At 60.3% G+C, this 13070-nt stretch overlaps 1 protein-coding gene across 1 annotated transcript in view; it reads right to left on the minus strand.

The window, feature by feature from the left end:
• Window positions 1-1744: 1744 nt before the first annotated feature.
• CPXM2 (carboxypeptidase X, M14 family member 2) overlaps window positions 1745-13070 on the minus strand; it is a 44321-nt gene continuing 32995 nt past the window's right edge. Inside the window, exons 9-14 of the mRNA XM_036335599.1 lie at window positions 12350-12546; window positions 10847-11026; window positions 8678-8975; window positions 6681-6820; window positions 5494-5593; window positions 1745-2981 (exon numbers count right to left, since the gene is read on the minus strand). Coding sequence (XP_036191492.1) covers window positions 2728-2981; window positions 5494-5593; window positions 6681-6820; window positions 8678-8975; window positions 10847-11026; window positions 12350-12546 — 1169 coding nt within the window. The 3' untranslated portion in view covers window positions 1745-2727. The remainder of the gene's footprint in view (window positions 2982-5493; window positions 5594-6680; window positions 6821-8677; window positions 8976-10846; window positions 11027-12349; window positions 12547-13070) is intronic.

Here is a 13070-nt window from a genome sequence, read left to right on the forward strand (position 1 = left end):
ACCCTGGAGACTGCCTACAGCTTCCGGCTTTTTAAAAAGCCCGTTTGTCCTCCTTTTACAGCATAAACACCTCCCACGCTGCTTGTGAGCAGGAAGGCTCTCAGCGTCCGTGTTTTTAGACTCGCTGACCTGGCCCCGTCCCTTCCCAGCGAGAGTGGGCTCGCTCCGTGTATCCCTGCAACATTGCGTGTTCCCCGGCCTGCAGGCCCACAGTGAACGGTTCGAACCCCAGGCCAGCACTGCCCGGCACCATGCTGCCCTCTCTGTCCTCCCCGCCTTCCCTGCCTCCCTTTCTCCCTGTCTAACCGGGGGCAGGAGGTGGGGGGGTCCTCCCACAGCTCCTCAGACACGCCTGTGTCTCCGTGCCATGGCTCCCACTCTCTGGCCTGCTGCGAACTCTGGTTCACCTTCCCAATGCAGCTGGCAGTCCCCTGTCCTCCCGTCCTCCCCCCGCCCACGGTCACCAGGGAGGGATGACCGCCCTACCAGTGGCACAACCCTGACTTTGGACACTGTGCCCCTCCGTGGGCCCCCATCGCCACATCCCGGGGACCAAACTAATTCAAGGATAGAAAACTCGAGGCAACCAGCTGTCAGCCCTTCCCGCCCATCCCCGCAGCACACACAGCATTCTCCCCCCCAACAGCCAGGACCCTGCCTCAGAACCCTTCTTAACACAGAGCTCCAAGCAACTACCCCCGATGAGCCCGAGTCGGCCTGCGAGAGAGAGCCCGGTGGCCAGCCTGGACTCACTGACCTAAAGGCCTGCCTTGCTCGTCTGTCCACCCGCAACGGCACCGAATACTCGCCCTCCACCTCCAACTTCTTTTTCCTAATTCCCCTGGACTCCTGGTGCCATGGCCATGGTGCTGTGTGTGTGTGTGGCCGTGGGGCTGTGTGTGCGTGTGTGTGTGGCCTTGGCCATGGCCGTGGGGCTGTGTGTGCGTGTGTGTGTGGCCTTGGCCATGGCCGTGGGGCTGTGTGTGTGTGTGTGTGTGTGTGTGTGGCCGTGGGGCTGTGTGTGGCCGTGGGGCTGTGTGTGTGTGTGTGTGGCCTTGGCCATGGCCGTGGGGCTGTGTGTGTGTGTGTGTGTGTGTGTGTGTGTGGCCGTGGGGCTGTGTGTGTGTGTGTGTGTCCGTGGGGCTGTGTGTGTGTTTGTGTGTGGCCGTGGGGCTGTGTGTGTGTTTGTGTGTGGCCATGGGGCTGTGTGTGTGTGTGTGTGTGGCCGTGGCTGTGGGGCTGTGTGTGTGTGTGTGTGTGTGTGTGGCCGTGGGGCTGTGTGTGTGTGTGTGTGACCTTGGCCATGGCCGTGGGGCTGTGTGTGTGTGTGTGTGTGTGTGTGTGTGTGTGTGTGTGGCCGTGGGGCTGTGTGTGTGTGTGTGTGTGTCCGTGGGGCTGTGTGTGTGTTTGTGTGTGGCCGTGGGGCTGTGTGTGTGTTTGTGTGTGGCCGTGGGGCTGTGTGTGTGTGTGTGTGTGGCCGTGGCTGTGGGGCTGTGTGTGTGTGTGTGTGTGTGTGTGGCCGTGGGGCTGTGTGTGGCCGTGGGGCTGTGTGTGTGTGTGTGGCCGTGGCTGTGGGGCTGTGTGTGTGGCAGGGGACAGGCCGCAGGACGAAGAGCTCGCAGAGCCGGGTGGCCCAGCTCAGTGCAGTCAGGCTGCGGGGAACCTGGCGCTCCAGCCAGTACCGCTGGGCGTGGCCGTTCGGCGTGGCCGCGAGGCTCCCCAGGAAACGACACGGAGGCCTCTCCCCATTTGCTTTCTTTATTTCCTGACTCTCCCGGGTCAGCGAGGCAGCAACAGTAATAACAACGAGACGCGTTTTCTCGCGTGGTCATTCCAATACGCCCTGAATGAGGCTCCGCGGACAATCCTGAGGGAGTGTCCACCGTGACCCCTGCGTGTGGGGCAGTTTAGGGGCGCACCTCCACGGAGGAGGGGGCCTGGGGCAGAGGGAGGTCGCAGGTCAGCCGGCATCTCTTTCCAAGTCCCAGCGGCTCACAGAGGAGCCTGACGAGATGTGGTTTCATGGGAAGCACCTCCTCCTGTCACCAGCAGGGAGCCCCTCAGGCTGCCGCACCAGGGGGGAATTTGGGGGTTCTCTGTAAGCCCCGTCTGCATGCAACCAGCCCCCGAGCACGCCTGCTGCCCAGGCTTCCCCTGGAATTATTCCAGCCTTTCTCCCGCTGATGAGAGAGAAGGGAAACTGACGCAGAGGCCGCCGCCTGCCGCTCGCTTGGTGATGTCGCTGTTGTCGACAGACATGGGCTTGCTGGGCAGCAGCGGGAATGCCCGGCCGAGAGGGCGGCCTCTGCTAGCATGCCCTGAGCAGCGGGAAGGGTGACACCGGGGACAGCAGGCCCGGGGCAGCGGTTTCAGCCGGGCACATGGCACACACGAGGGGCTCCTGTCACGCGAGCAGGGGAAGCGCTGGGCCCACCACGCAGCCAGGAGCCCCGGGCAGGTCAGCCCCGCGCTCCCTGATCCTGCCTGGCTGGCCGAGCCCGCACCCGCCAGCCTTTCTCCGCTGGGCTTTCCAAGCTATTTGGATACGTGGGAACGAAGGAAAGGAGACCCCGACCCGCGGGCCTGCCCCGGGACCAGGCTTGCCGGGCACGCGTGGGTTCTCCCAGCCTCCGGGAACGACAGAGCCTACAGGCAATGGGTCCTCTACGGCCCCACGGCCCCAGGGTGTCCTCGGCGGGGTCTGGGCCTTGGCTCAGTGCCGGGAGGTCACCCGCGCTGCCGCCTCTTGCGCCCCCGGAGCCGGGGCTGCCGGGCGCGCAGGCTGCCAGGCTGCCGCCCGAACGTCTCCATGATCTCCCGGATCCGGGCCAGGTTGGTCCTGCCGAGCCTGAAGTCGCACCGCGTGGCGCCCATGTCGTAGCCAACCATGCAGCTCTTGGTGGACGCGCTGAAGCCATCCGCCTTGGCCGTGACCACATACTCGCCGGGGTTCAGGAGGCGCCAGTAATCGCCATCGCTGGCTGGGGAGAGAAAGCGGGGGTTCGGGCAGCTCTTGTCTAACGCGGACCCCCAGCCCCGTGAGTCCAGAGAGACTCGGGGCGGCTGTGGGGAGCCCCAGTTCCTGCAGATGCACTCGTCCTCTTTGGAAGTCCCTTTCTGACAGGCAGGGTCTGGGATGGGCTCCCCACAGTGTCCGTACACGTGGGCGGAGATGGAGAAGTCACCTCTAACCGCTTCCCCGGGGTCGATGCGCCATTCATTCTGCACGTGAGCTTCCGAATGGTCTGGCCCTGCCCCTCGCCTCTCACCACAAAATGCCATCTTTTTAAAAAAATATGTTTGGCTCAGTGGATAGAGTGTCGGCCTGCGGACTGAAGGGTCCCAGGTTCAATTCCGGTCAAGGGCATGTACCTTGGTTGCGGGCACATCCCCAGTAGGGGGTGCACAGGAGGCAGCTGATTGATGTTTCTTTCTCATCGGTGTTTCTGACTCTCTATCCCTCTCCCTTCCTCTCTGTAAAAAATCAATAAAATATATTTTTTTTAATGTTTTTATTTTTATTTTTTAAATGTATTTTTATTGATTTCACGGAGGAAGAGAGAGGGAGGGAGAGATAGAAACATCAATGATGAGAGAGAATCATTGGTCGGCTGCCTCCTGCACGCCCCCTACTGGGGATCAAGCCTGCAACCCAGGCATGTGCCCTTGACTGGACTCGAACCCAGGACCCTTTAGTCCACAGGCCGATGCTCCATCTACTGAGCCACACCGGCCAGGGCACGCAATGCCATCTCGAGAAGCCTTGGTCCTGCGACCAGTCAGCCTGCACCTCCCAGCACGGTGCCCCCATGGAGCTCCCAGAGCGGACCGAGCCAGCCCTTCCCAGGCTGTGTCCTCCTACCGGACCCTGCGCCCGGACACGGGTGGACAGAGGTGGACACGTGGACAGAGGGCCCACCAGGCCCTAGCGAGTGTCCACTGTGAGCAGGTCAGGGCCCACCGGGCAGAGGGCAGTCCCGTGGCATCGCAGCCTGGTCCCTGGCCCCCGGGCTAGTAGGTACATGTAACGAGGAGGCGCTCTTTCTGGCTGCCTTCCCGGTAGAATCCATCTCATGCTGCTGTCATCTAATCCCGCTGTTTATTTTACACAAAATCCCTCCTGAAATAAAACCTGTCAGACCCCATAAGCTTCAGACAGAAATCAAGCGAATTCGGAGCTGACGCGGGGTACCCAGAGGCGCTGAAACCAACGCGGGGAAGCATCGCGTGTGAAGTATGGGCTTCGCCACGTGAGGACGCGCTGGGAAATCACTTACGGGGGAAACAAAGGCGGAGGGAGGGGAGCCCGGCGGATCATCAAAGCTGTCTCCCTGATTACAGGGCTTGCAGCTCGGAGCTCGTGAGGCGGCGAGCTCTCTGCAGGCTCGGGGCCCCGGGGCCCTGTTATCTCCCGCTCCATTTAAAACCCTCATGTCTCCTCGCAGTGCGCACACGGCACTAATAGTCCCAGAATGTTCCAGGCTTTTTTATGAATCACTCTTTTAAAGGGGCTCATTGGCAATGCTTAAAATACAGTCCTGTGCGGAGCCAATCAAACAGCCTCTTCCATTCATAAAGACTGCCATCTCCTTGTGAGTTCCCATGCCCATTTGTTGAGAGTGGATGGATGGATGGATGGATGGATGAATGAATGAATGAATGAATGAATGAATGAATGAATGAATGAATAGATGAATAAATGAATGGATGGATGGATAATGGATGGATAGATGAATAAATGAATGGATGGATGGATGGATGGATAGATGAATAAATGAATGGATGGATGGATGATGGGATGGATGGATGGATGGATGGATGAATGGATGGATGAGTAAATGGATGAATAAATTAATGGGTGGATGGATAATGGATGAATGGATGGATGGATGGATGGATGATGGATGATGGCTGATGGATGATGGCTGATGGATAATGGATGATGGATGATGGATAGATAGATGATGGATGAGTGCTGGATGCCTAAGGGGGTTGCTCTGTACCTAGTGCCGTGCTACCCGGCATGGAAACACTGTTGAGTAAAGAAATAGGAAACCGCACAGGAAGCACATGACTCAGGGTGTTACACAGCAGACAACGGCTCTGTGGCATTGCAGACACACCACGCCCATTTCCATAGCCATTGGCCTCGGTGCCAGGCACATGCGTGGGCAGGCAGCCTGGACTGAAGGGCACGTGGCCAGGTCTGATGCCAGCCTCACCCCGCCTCACGTCCCAGCCTCAGTTTCCTCCCAGATCAATGGGATGACCTGTCGGGAGCACAGGGTCAGGTTATGCATGAGGACAATCTGGGGGGGAAAGCCCCCCTCCTTCTCTCCAGAGGGAGCAGCACGGGCCAGGAAGGGGCCTTCCCTGGCTCACCGTCCACTGTGCACTCCTGGGGACACCCTGTAATGTCCATTCACCCCTCAAACCTCCCAGGAAATGCACGTTTCCCGCCGTGAGGGGGATTCCACACAGGCAGGCGCTTACCTGTTCGGACGTCATGGTTGATGCCTTCGACGGAGATGATGGCGTCCGGGATGCCTTTTCCGTGGGAATCCGTCACCAGGCCTTTGATGCCGCGGTGCACCTGCTCGGCAAACACGACAAGACGCGGTGAGCTCACCGACACGCACCCCCCACCACCACCATGGCACAGTGAGCACGATGACCCTCAGGCCGCCCGGGCCACCAGGAGCCCTCACACTGCCACGCCCAGCTCGAGAGCTCCCTGGCGCCGTGTGGGCCTGGAGTGTAAGCGTCTTTGATTACAGGGCTTGCGATGTGGAGCTTGCGAGGCAGCGAGCTCGCTGCAGGCTCTCAGAGTCTCCCATTGGAGTGAAATCTGTCAGACGTTTAAACGTGTGAGGGTCTGAGGGGGTCATAAAAAGAAGCCCGCTAGCCCGGGCAGTGTGGCTCAGTGGCTGAGCGTGGGCACATGGACCAAAGGTTGCCGGTTCGATTCCCGGTCAGGGCACATGCCGAGTTTCAGGCTCGATCCCCAGCAGGGGATGTGCAGGACGCAGCCAATTGATGTTTCCATCTCTCTCCCTCTCCCTTCCCCTCTCTCTATAATCAATAAAAACATTCATCTTTTAAAAATCCACTAAAGCTGGGATTTCGATATGCACATAGTTTAACTTTCCTGAGCCCTGTAGACTTAGCATATAGAGAGGAAGGAAGAGCAGACGGCTCCTTCCGCACTGGAGTGTCCAACCGGGACCACAGCGACCCGGGACCATGGAGACCCAGGACCACAGCGACCCGGGACCACGGAGACCCAGGACCACAGCGACCCAGGACCATGGAGACCCAGGACCATGGCGACCCGGGACCACGGCAACCTGGGACCATGGAGACCCGGGACCATGGAGACACAGGACCACAGCGACCCAGGACCATGGAGACCCAGGACCACAGTGACCTGGGACCACAGTGACCTGGGACCATGGAGACCCGGGACCATGATAACCAGGGACCACAGCCATCCAGGACCACAGCGACCCGGGACCACGGCGACCTGGGACCATGGAGACCCGGGACCATGGCAACCTGGGACCACGGAGACCTGAGACCACAGCGACCCGGGACCACGGCCAGGGTCCAAAGCACTAATTCGGTCTCACTGTCAGCCTCGTTCCTTAGCCACCCCGCGGCAGCGCGGGCCCACGCCGTACCTGCTCCATGAACACGATCAGGGACTCCCGGTTGTTCTCCCACTCCTCGGGCAGCTCGCTCTCGTGCGGGAACTTGTCACAGCCCACGTAGATGGACAGCTCGAAGCAGTTCGTGTGGAGGTAGCTGAAGTCGTTGAGACCTGCCAAGCCAACCGCACGACAGGAAGCTGAGCCAGGCACCGCGGGGCGCCGGGCACAGGAGGACGTGCCTGAGGGCCGGCACGTGGACTGGGCGTCGGGCAGCTACTGGAGACAGAACATTCGTTAGAGCGAGTGCGGGGAGGGGCTGGGCGGAGGGAGGGGAGGGCGCCGCGGAAGGGCTTGTGGGGAGACCGGCCCCTGAGCGCGCAGGATACTGTGGTGTGACCCCGACAGCCCTTCCCGCGCCATCAGTCCTGGCGGGGACAGCGACACGCAGCTCTGGGCCTGGAACCCCACTACAGTCACGAACTTCCACATGGACCCGGAGCTGCCTTCACGGTGGGAGGGCTCGGAGCAGAGCGGGCCGACACCGCCGTGGGGGAGGCACAGGCGGTGCATTTGGAGATGGGGGCCGCTCTCTGCTCAGCACTGCTAAGGAGCCAGGGCCCTGAGCAGGAAGAGGCGAGGAGGCGGAGGGGGAGGCAGGGATCTTAGAAAGCGCATCTCATTAACCCACCGAGAAATGACTCCACAGGCCTGTCAGTCACACTGCCTGGCGGGGGTGATGACAGAGGCTCGACCCCCGCAAGGCTCTGCCGCCAAGTCCCTGAAATAACGGGAAACGTAACTGATGGAAAAAATCAGCCGCCGCAGCCGCTGAGGGCGTGTGGCAGGCGGCTGCTCTGAGCGCTACTGCTGACCTCACGGAAGGAATGCGGCACCTCCCTTTGTCTAAGGCCGTGGTCAGCAAACTGCGGCTCGCGAGCCACATGCGGCTCTTTGGCCCCTTGAGTGTGGCTCTTCCTAAGCCTTAGGAGTACCCTAATTAAGTTAATAACAATGTACCTACCTATATAGTTTAAGTTTAAAAAATTTGGCTTTCAAAGAAGTTTCAATCGTTGTACTATTGATATTCGGCTCTGTTGACTAATGAGTTTTCCGACCACTGGTCTAGGGGAATCCTCCTAGGAGAGCAGTTCTCAACCTGTGGGTCGCAACCCCTTTGGGGGTCGAATGACCCTTTCACAGGGGTCGCCTAAGACCATCCTGCATATCAGATATTTACATGACGATTCATCACAGTAGCAACATGACAGTGATGAAGTAGCAACGAAAATAATTTTATGGCTGGGGGTCACCACAACATGGGAACTGCATTAAAGGGCCGCGGCGTTAGGAAGGTTGAGAACCGCTGTCCTAGGACATGTGCTGTCGGCCACCTGGACAGCTCACACCCTCTCCACCCCAACCCTGTGTGCTGCGGGGATTCAGTAATGGCCTGGCCACATGCTGGTTCTTTCCTGTGAAGATAAATCAGGGGCATGTTTCTTACGTTAATGATTGCAGAGAGGAAGGGAGAGGGAGGGAGAGAGAAACATCAATGATGAGAGAGAGCCATGGATCGCTGCCTCCCGCACGCCCCCCACTGGGGATCAAGCCTGTAGCCCTGGCCTGTGCCCTGGCCGGGAATTGAACCCTGACCTCGGTTCATGAGTCACTGAGCCACGCCGGCCGGGCTGGGTTTGCTCTTGGGGCCAATATTTCCCCAAGTCTCCCCCCACCATCTCTGACCCCACACAATGGAGACACTCAGTGGCTGAGAGCAGACCACGGAGTCCAACAGCCCAGCTCCGCCCCTTCCCGAGTCCGAGCCCCAGCTCTCTCATCAGCTTCTCCACGTCGCCCTTTGGCACGTCACGTTCGTGCTTTGCAAAAGGGTGGATTTGAGGTGGAGAACCTGTGAAATGGGAGCGAGCCCGCCCCTCCGAGACTGGGCCGCTGCAGAGCTGGGACCTGGACCTCCGGGAGCTGCGGTGTCAGGGCAGCGACACTGCGGACAGGACGGGAGGACTCACTTCCGGCCACGGTGTGCCAGGAGGCCCCGTTGACGGTGCCGTCCTCCTTCTGGAAGTCCTCGGTGTGGCACACGCGCCGGCGGGCGTCGGTCATGAGGCGGTGGGTGGAGGCGTAGGCGTAGGCCAGCCAGCGGAACACGTGGTCGTCGGGCGTGGGCGTGCGCTCCTGCGTCTTCCAGGGGGACCGGGCCATGTCGTAGGGGTAGGCCACCACCAGCTCGCCGCCCTGCAGGTTGCCGCCCAGCACGAAGGGGACCTTCTCCATCCAGGCGATGACCGCCCTGGTCTCCGCCGCCACCTGCGAGCACCCACACCGGGGACCACGTGAGGAGGAGGCCTGCTCCCCGACGCCGGGGACCACGTGAGGAGGAGGCCTGCTCCCCGACGCCGGGGACCACGTGAGGAGGAGGCCTGCTCCCCGACGCCGGGGACCATGTGAGAAGGAGGCCCGCTCCCCGACGCCGGGGACCACGTGAGGAGGAGGCCTGCTCCCCGACGCCGGGGACCACGTGAGGAGGAGGCCCGCTCCCCGACGCCGGGGACCACGTGAGGAGGAGGCCCGCTCCCCGACGCCGGGGACCACGTGAGGAGGAGGCCTGCTCCCCGACGCCGGGGACCACGTGAGGAGGAGGCCCGCTCCCCGACGCCGGGGACCACGTGAGGAGGAGGCCCGCTCCCCGACGCCGGGGACCACGTGAGGAGGAGGCCTGCTCCCCGACGCCGGGGACCACGTGAGGAGGAGGCCTGCTCCCCGACGCCGGGGACCATGTGAGAAGGAGGCCTGCTCCCCGACGCCGGGGACCATGTGAGAAGGAGGCCCGCTCCCTGACGCCGGGGACCACGTGAGGAGGAGGCCTGCTCCCCGACGCCGGGGACCATGTGAGAAGGAGGCCCGCTCCCTGACGCCGGGGACCACGTGAGGAGGAGGCCTGCTCCCCGTCACCCCAACAGGGACTTGGCGGGAAAGCAGCCATTGTATGGAGACTCTGAGCCCAGCTTAGAATTTCTAAATCTGTCCCGAAAGCACTGGACTTCACAGAAAAAATGGATTTAAAAAAGAGAAACCTGCCTGGCCATGTGGCTCAGTGGTTGAGTGTCAACCTATGAACCAGGAGGTCAGGGTTCGATTCCTGGTCAGGGCACAGGCCCGGGCTGGGGGCTGGATCCCCAGTGTGGGGTGTGCAGGAGGCAGCCGATCCATCATTCTCTCTCATCATTGATGCTTCTGTCTCTCTCCTTCTCCCTTCCGCTCTGACATCAATAAACATGTTTAAAAAATAAATAGAGACTTAAAAGGTCATAAAACAACCTAAATGAATGCACTTTATTTGGGTCCTGATTTAAACAAGATGAAAGAAAGAGTAATATAGTGAAATGTGAAGATGGCTGGACATTTTATAACATTAAGGAACCCTTTATTTGTAAGCGATAATGGCAATGGTTTCCTGTCTGAAACAGGAGTCCCATCTTGCAGATACAACTGTTCACATGAGACGCTGTGGTGCCTTCGGGCCATGGTCCTGCCGGCTTTAATGCGCACGCCCCCCAGGGGTCTGTACAGCTGAGGGCCGGCTCAGTGGCAGCCGCAGAAAAGAACAAATAACGGTGGCGTGCTTTTTCCTGTTGTGTTTTTTTCTGTGTTCTTGTAAAGAAATATATTTAAAGGATTTTTATAAAGAATCTCCTCGAATACCCATTTGAAGGTGTTTTATTATCTAGCTCTTCCGACTCTGGGAGAAAATGTGTAAGAGAAGATGTGGCTCTGTCTCCTTCTGAAATGTCACATTCTCTGCCCATGCGCTGGGTGTTCCCGCGGCCCCCCACAGCCCCCCCACAGCCCCCCCCGCTGCCCCCTGTGGCCCCACAGCCCCCCGCACCCCCCTGTGGCCCCAGCAGTCCCCCACAACCCCCCACTAGCCCCCTGTGGTCCCCCACAGCCCCCACGGCCCCCCAAGGCCCCCGTTGGTCCCCGCTGGCCCTGTGGCCCCCTTGCAGACCCCCACTAGCCCCCTGTGGCCCCCACAGCCCCCCTGCACCCCCCTGTGGCCCCAGCATCCCCCATACCCCCCACAGCCCCACGGCCCCCCACTGGCCCCCTATGGTCCCCCACAGCCCCCATGCCCCCCGCTACTGGCCCCCCTGCGCCTGGCAGACCCGCGTTCTGCTCACCGTGGCGTTCTCCGACAGGAACCACTCGGGGACAGGGATGTGGTGGTTGGGCACAGGCCTTGGGCTGCTCTGTCGGGCCTCAGCCTCCCAGAGCGGCGAGTTTAAGTCGGGGAAGTTGTTGTTGATGTCAATCCCGTCGTGGGTCCAGCGCCCCAGGGACCAGCCCCCCAGCTCCGAGCCCTGGGAGGCAATTCAGAAGGAGAGGGGCCCGCAGACTGTGGGCGGCATGGACACGGGACGCCTCCCCCGGCCCCCCCCCCCCCCAGGTGTCTCTAAGCCTCTCCACACGTCTGACCGAAGACCACACCCACAGGCCACCATCGGAACCCCTGCTGGTATCTGTGGGTGCACAGCACAGCCACTCCACAGGGCGACTCCTGCACAGTCCCGGCCCTTCTCCCCCTTATGCCTCTCTGAGGGCTGCTGTGCTGGGCAGAGGAGACTGAGCGCTAATGAACCCAAAAGCCCGTCCTGCCCTGGCCGGGGGCTCAGCTGCTTGGAGCACTCATTGTCCCGCACACCAAACTGTTGTGAGTTCGATTCCTAGTCAGGGCACACGCCTGGGCTGTGAATTTGATCTCTGGTTGGGGCGTATGGGAGGCAACCGATTGGTATTTCTCTCTCACATCAATGTTCCTCTCTCTCTCTCTCTAAAATTTAAAAATGTAAAATTGAATGAATGGAATGAATGAATGAAAATAGAAGTCCGTCATTGCAAACGCAACAGCCTCGCTGTCCGGCCCACAGATCCCCAACCGACTGTCGCAGCAAATCCCTGTCTGTGTCGATAAGCACAACAGACTTCCACGTGGTGATGCTGCATTTGGCAGGTCCCATGGCTTTAGGTATAGTTTCCACTTTATTCCCAGGAAACACCAACTCTATTGGATGCACAATCCAATGCACGCATGCTCTACACCTAACCGTGCCCTGTGCCGCTCTACATCGCACGGAGCACATGACACATAGCCGATCTCTCAGGATAGGAAAGATGGGAGGACCGCGAGCCATGCTCCCGGCCGGGGCCTGGGCTAGGGCTTGTGTGAGGCGCCAGCCGCTGCTCTCTCATCACTGTGTCTATATGCAGGGGTGCTTCCTCCTGTCTGCTGGCATGGGCCCTGCCCGGGGTCCCCGAAATTCTCTGTTCCAGTCTCTCATGACCTTGTGGTGTCCCAGCCTCAGCAGAGACTCAACAAGGAAGCTACTGGTGGGGGTTTCTATTTGTTGATTTTGTTGGGGTTTTTCTTAAAGAGGGAGAAAGGGAGAGGGAGGCAGGAGGGAGGGAGGGAGGGAGAGAGAGAGAAGCAGCAATTTGCTGTTCCACTCATCTATGCGCTCATCGCTTGATTCTTGTGAGCGCCCTGACCGGGGAGGGGGCCTGTGGCCTCGGCGGGTCCGGATGACTGGGCTGCCCGGCCGGGGCCCATGGGTGGACTTGAACTCGGGGCCAAGGGCACTGTGCAGCCAGGGCCAGCGGTCGGGCGGGAGCGGCGCGGCCCTTACCCCCTCGGAGGCCTTCTCGTAGCCGTCGGGGTTGAGGGAGGGGACGATGTGGATGCGGGTCTCCTCCACCAGGCGGACGATGCGCGTGTTGCCCGCCAGGTACTCCTGGCACAGGAACTGCACCAGCAGCAGCAGCAGCTCGCGGCCCAGCACCTCGTTGCCGTGGGCGCCCGCCATGTAGTGGAACTCGGGCTCCCCTGGACCAGGGGGGACACAGGCACGTCAGCTGCTGCGGCCAAGCCGCTCGGAACCCTCTGCCTGGCAGCCACTGGCCACCTCAGCCTGCTGGCCTTTTTTTTCCTTCTAAATATATTTTTATTGATTTCATACAGAAGGGGAGGGAGGGACAGAAACATCAATGATCAGAGAATCATGGATCGGCTGCCTCCTGCACGATCATTAATCAAACCAGGAACCGAGAGGTCAGGGTTCGATTCCCGGTCCGGGCACAGGCCCAGGTTACAGGTCCAGGTTGCAGGCTCGATCCCCAGTAGGGGGCGTGCAGGAGGCAGCCGATCGATGATGTTTCTCTCTCTCCCTCTCCCTTCTTCTCTCTCTAAAAAAACAACAACAAAAAACCCCAAAAAACTAGGGGCTTCCTCTGACGGAGCCGTTACTGAGCAGGGGTGCAGGGACCTCCTCTGACGGAGCCGTTACTGAGCAGGGGTGCAGGGGCCTCCTCTGACGGAGCCGTTACTGAGCAGGGGTGCAGGGACCTCCT

The sequence above is a fragment of the Myotis myotis genome, unplaced genomic scaffold (assembly GCF_014108235.1).
Source record: "Myotis myotis isolate mMyoMyo1 unplaced genomic scaffold, mMyoMyo1.p scaffold_m19_p_15, whole genome shotgun sequence".
Classification (NCBI taxonomy): domain Eukaryota; kingdom Metazoa; phylum Chordata; class Mammalia; order Chiroptera; family Vespertilionidae; genus Myotis; species Myotis myotis.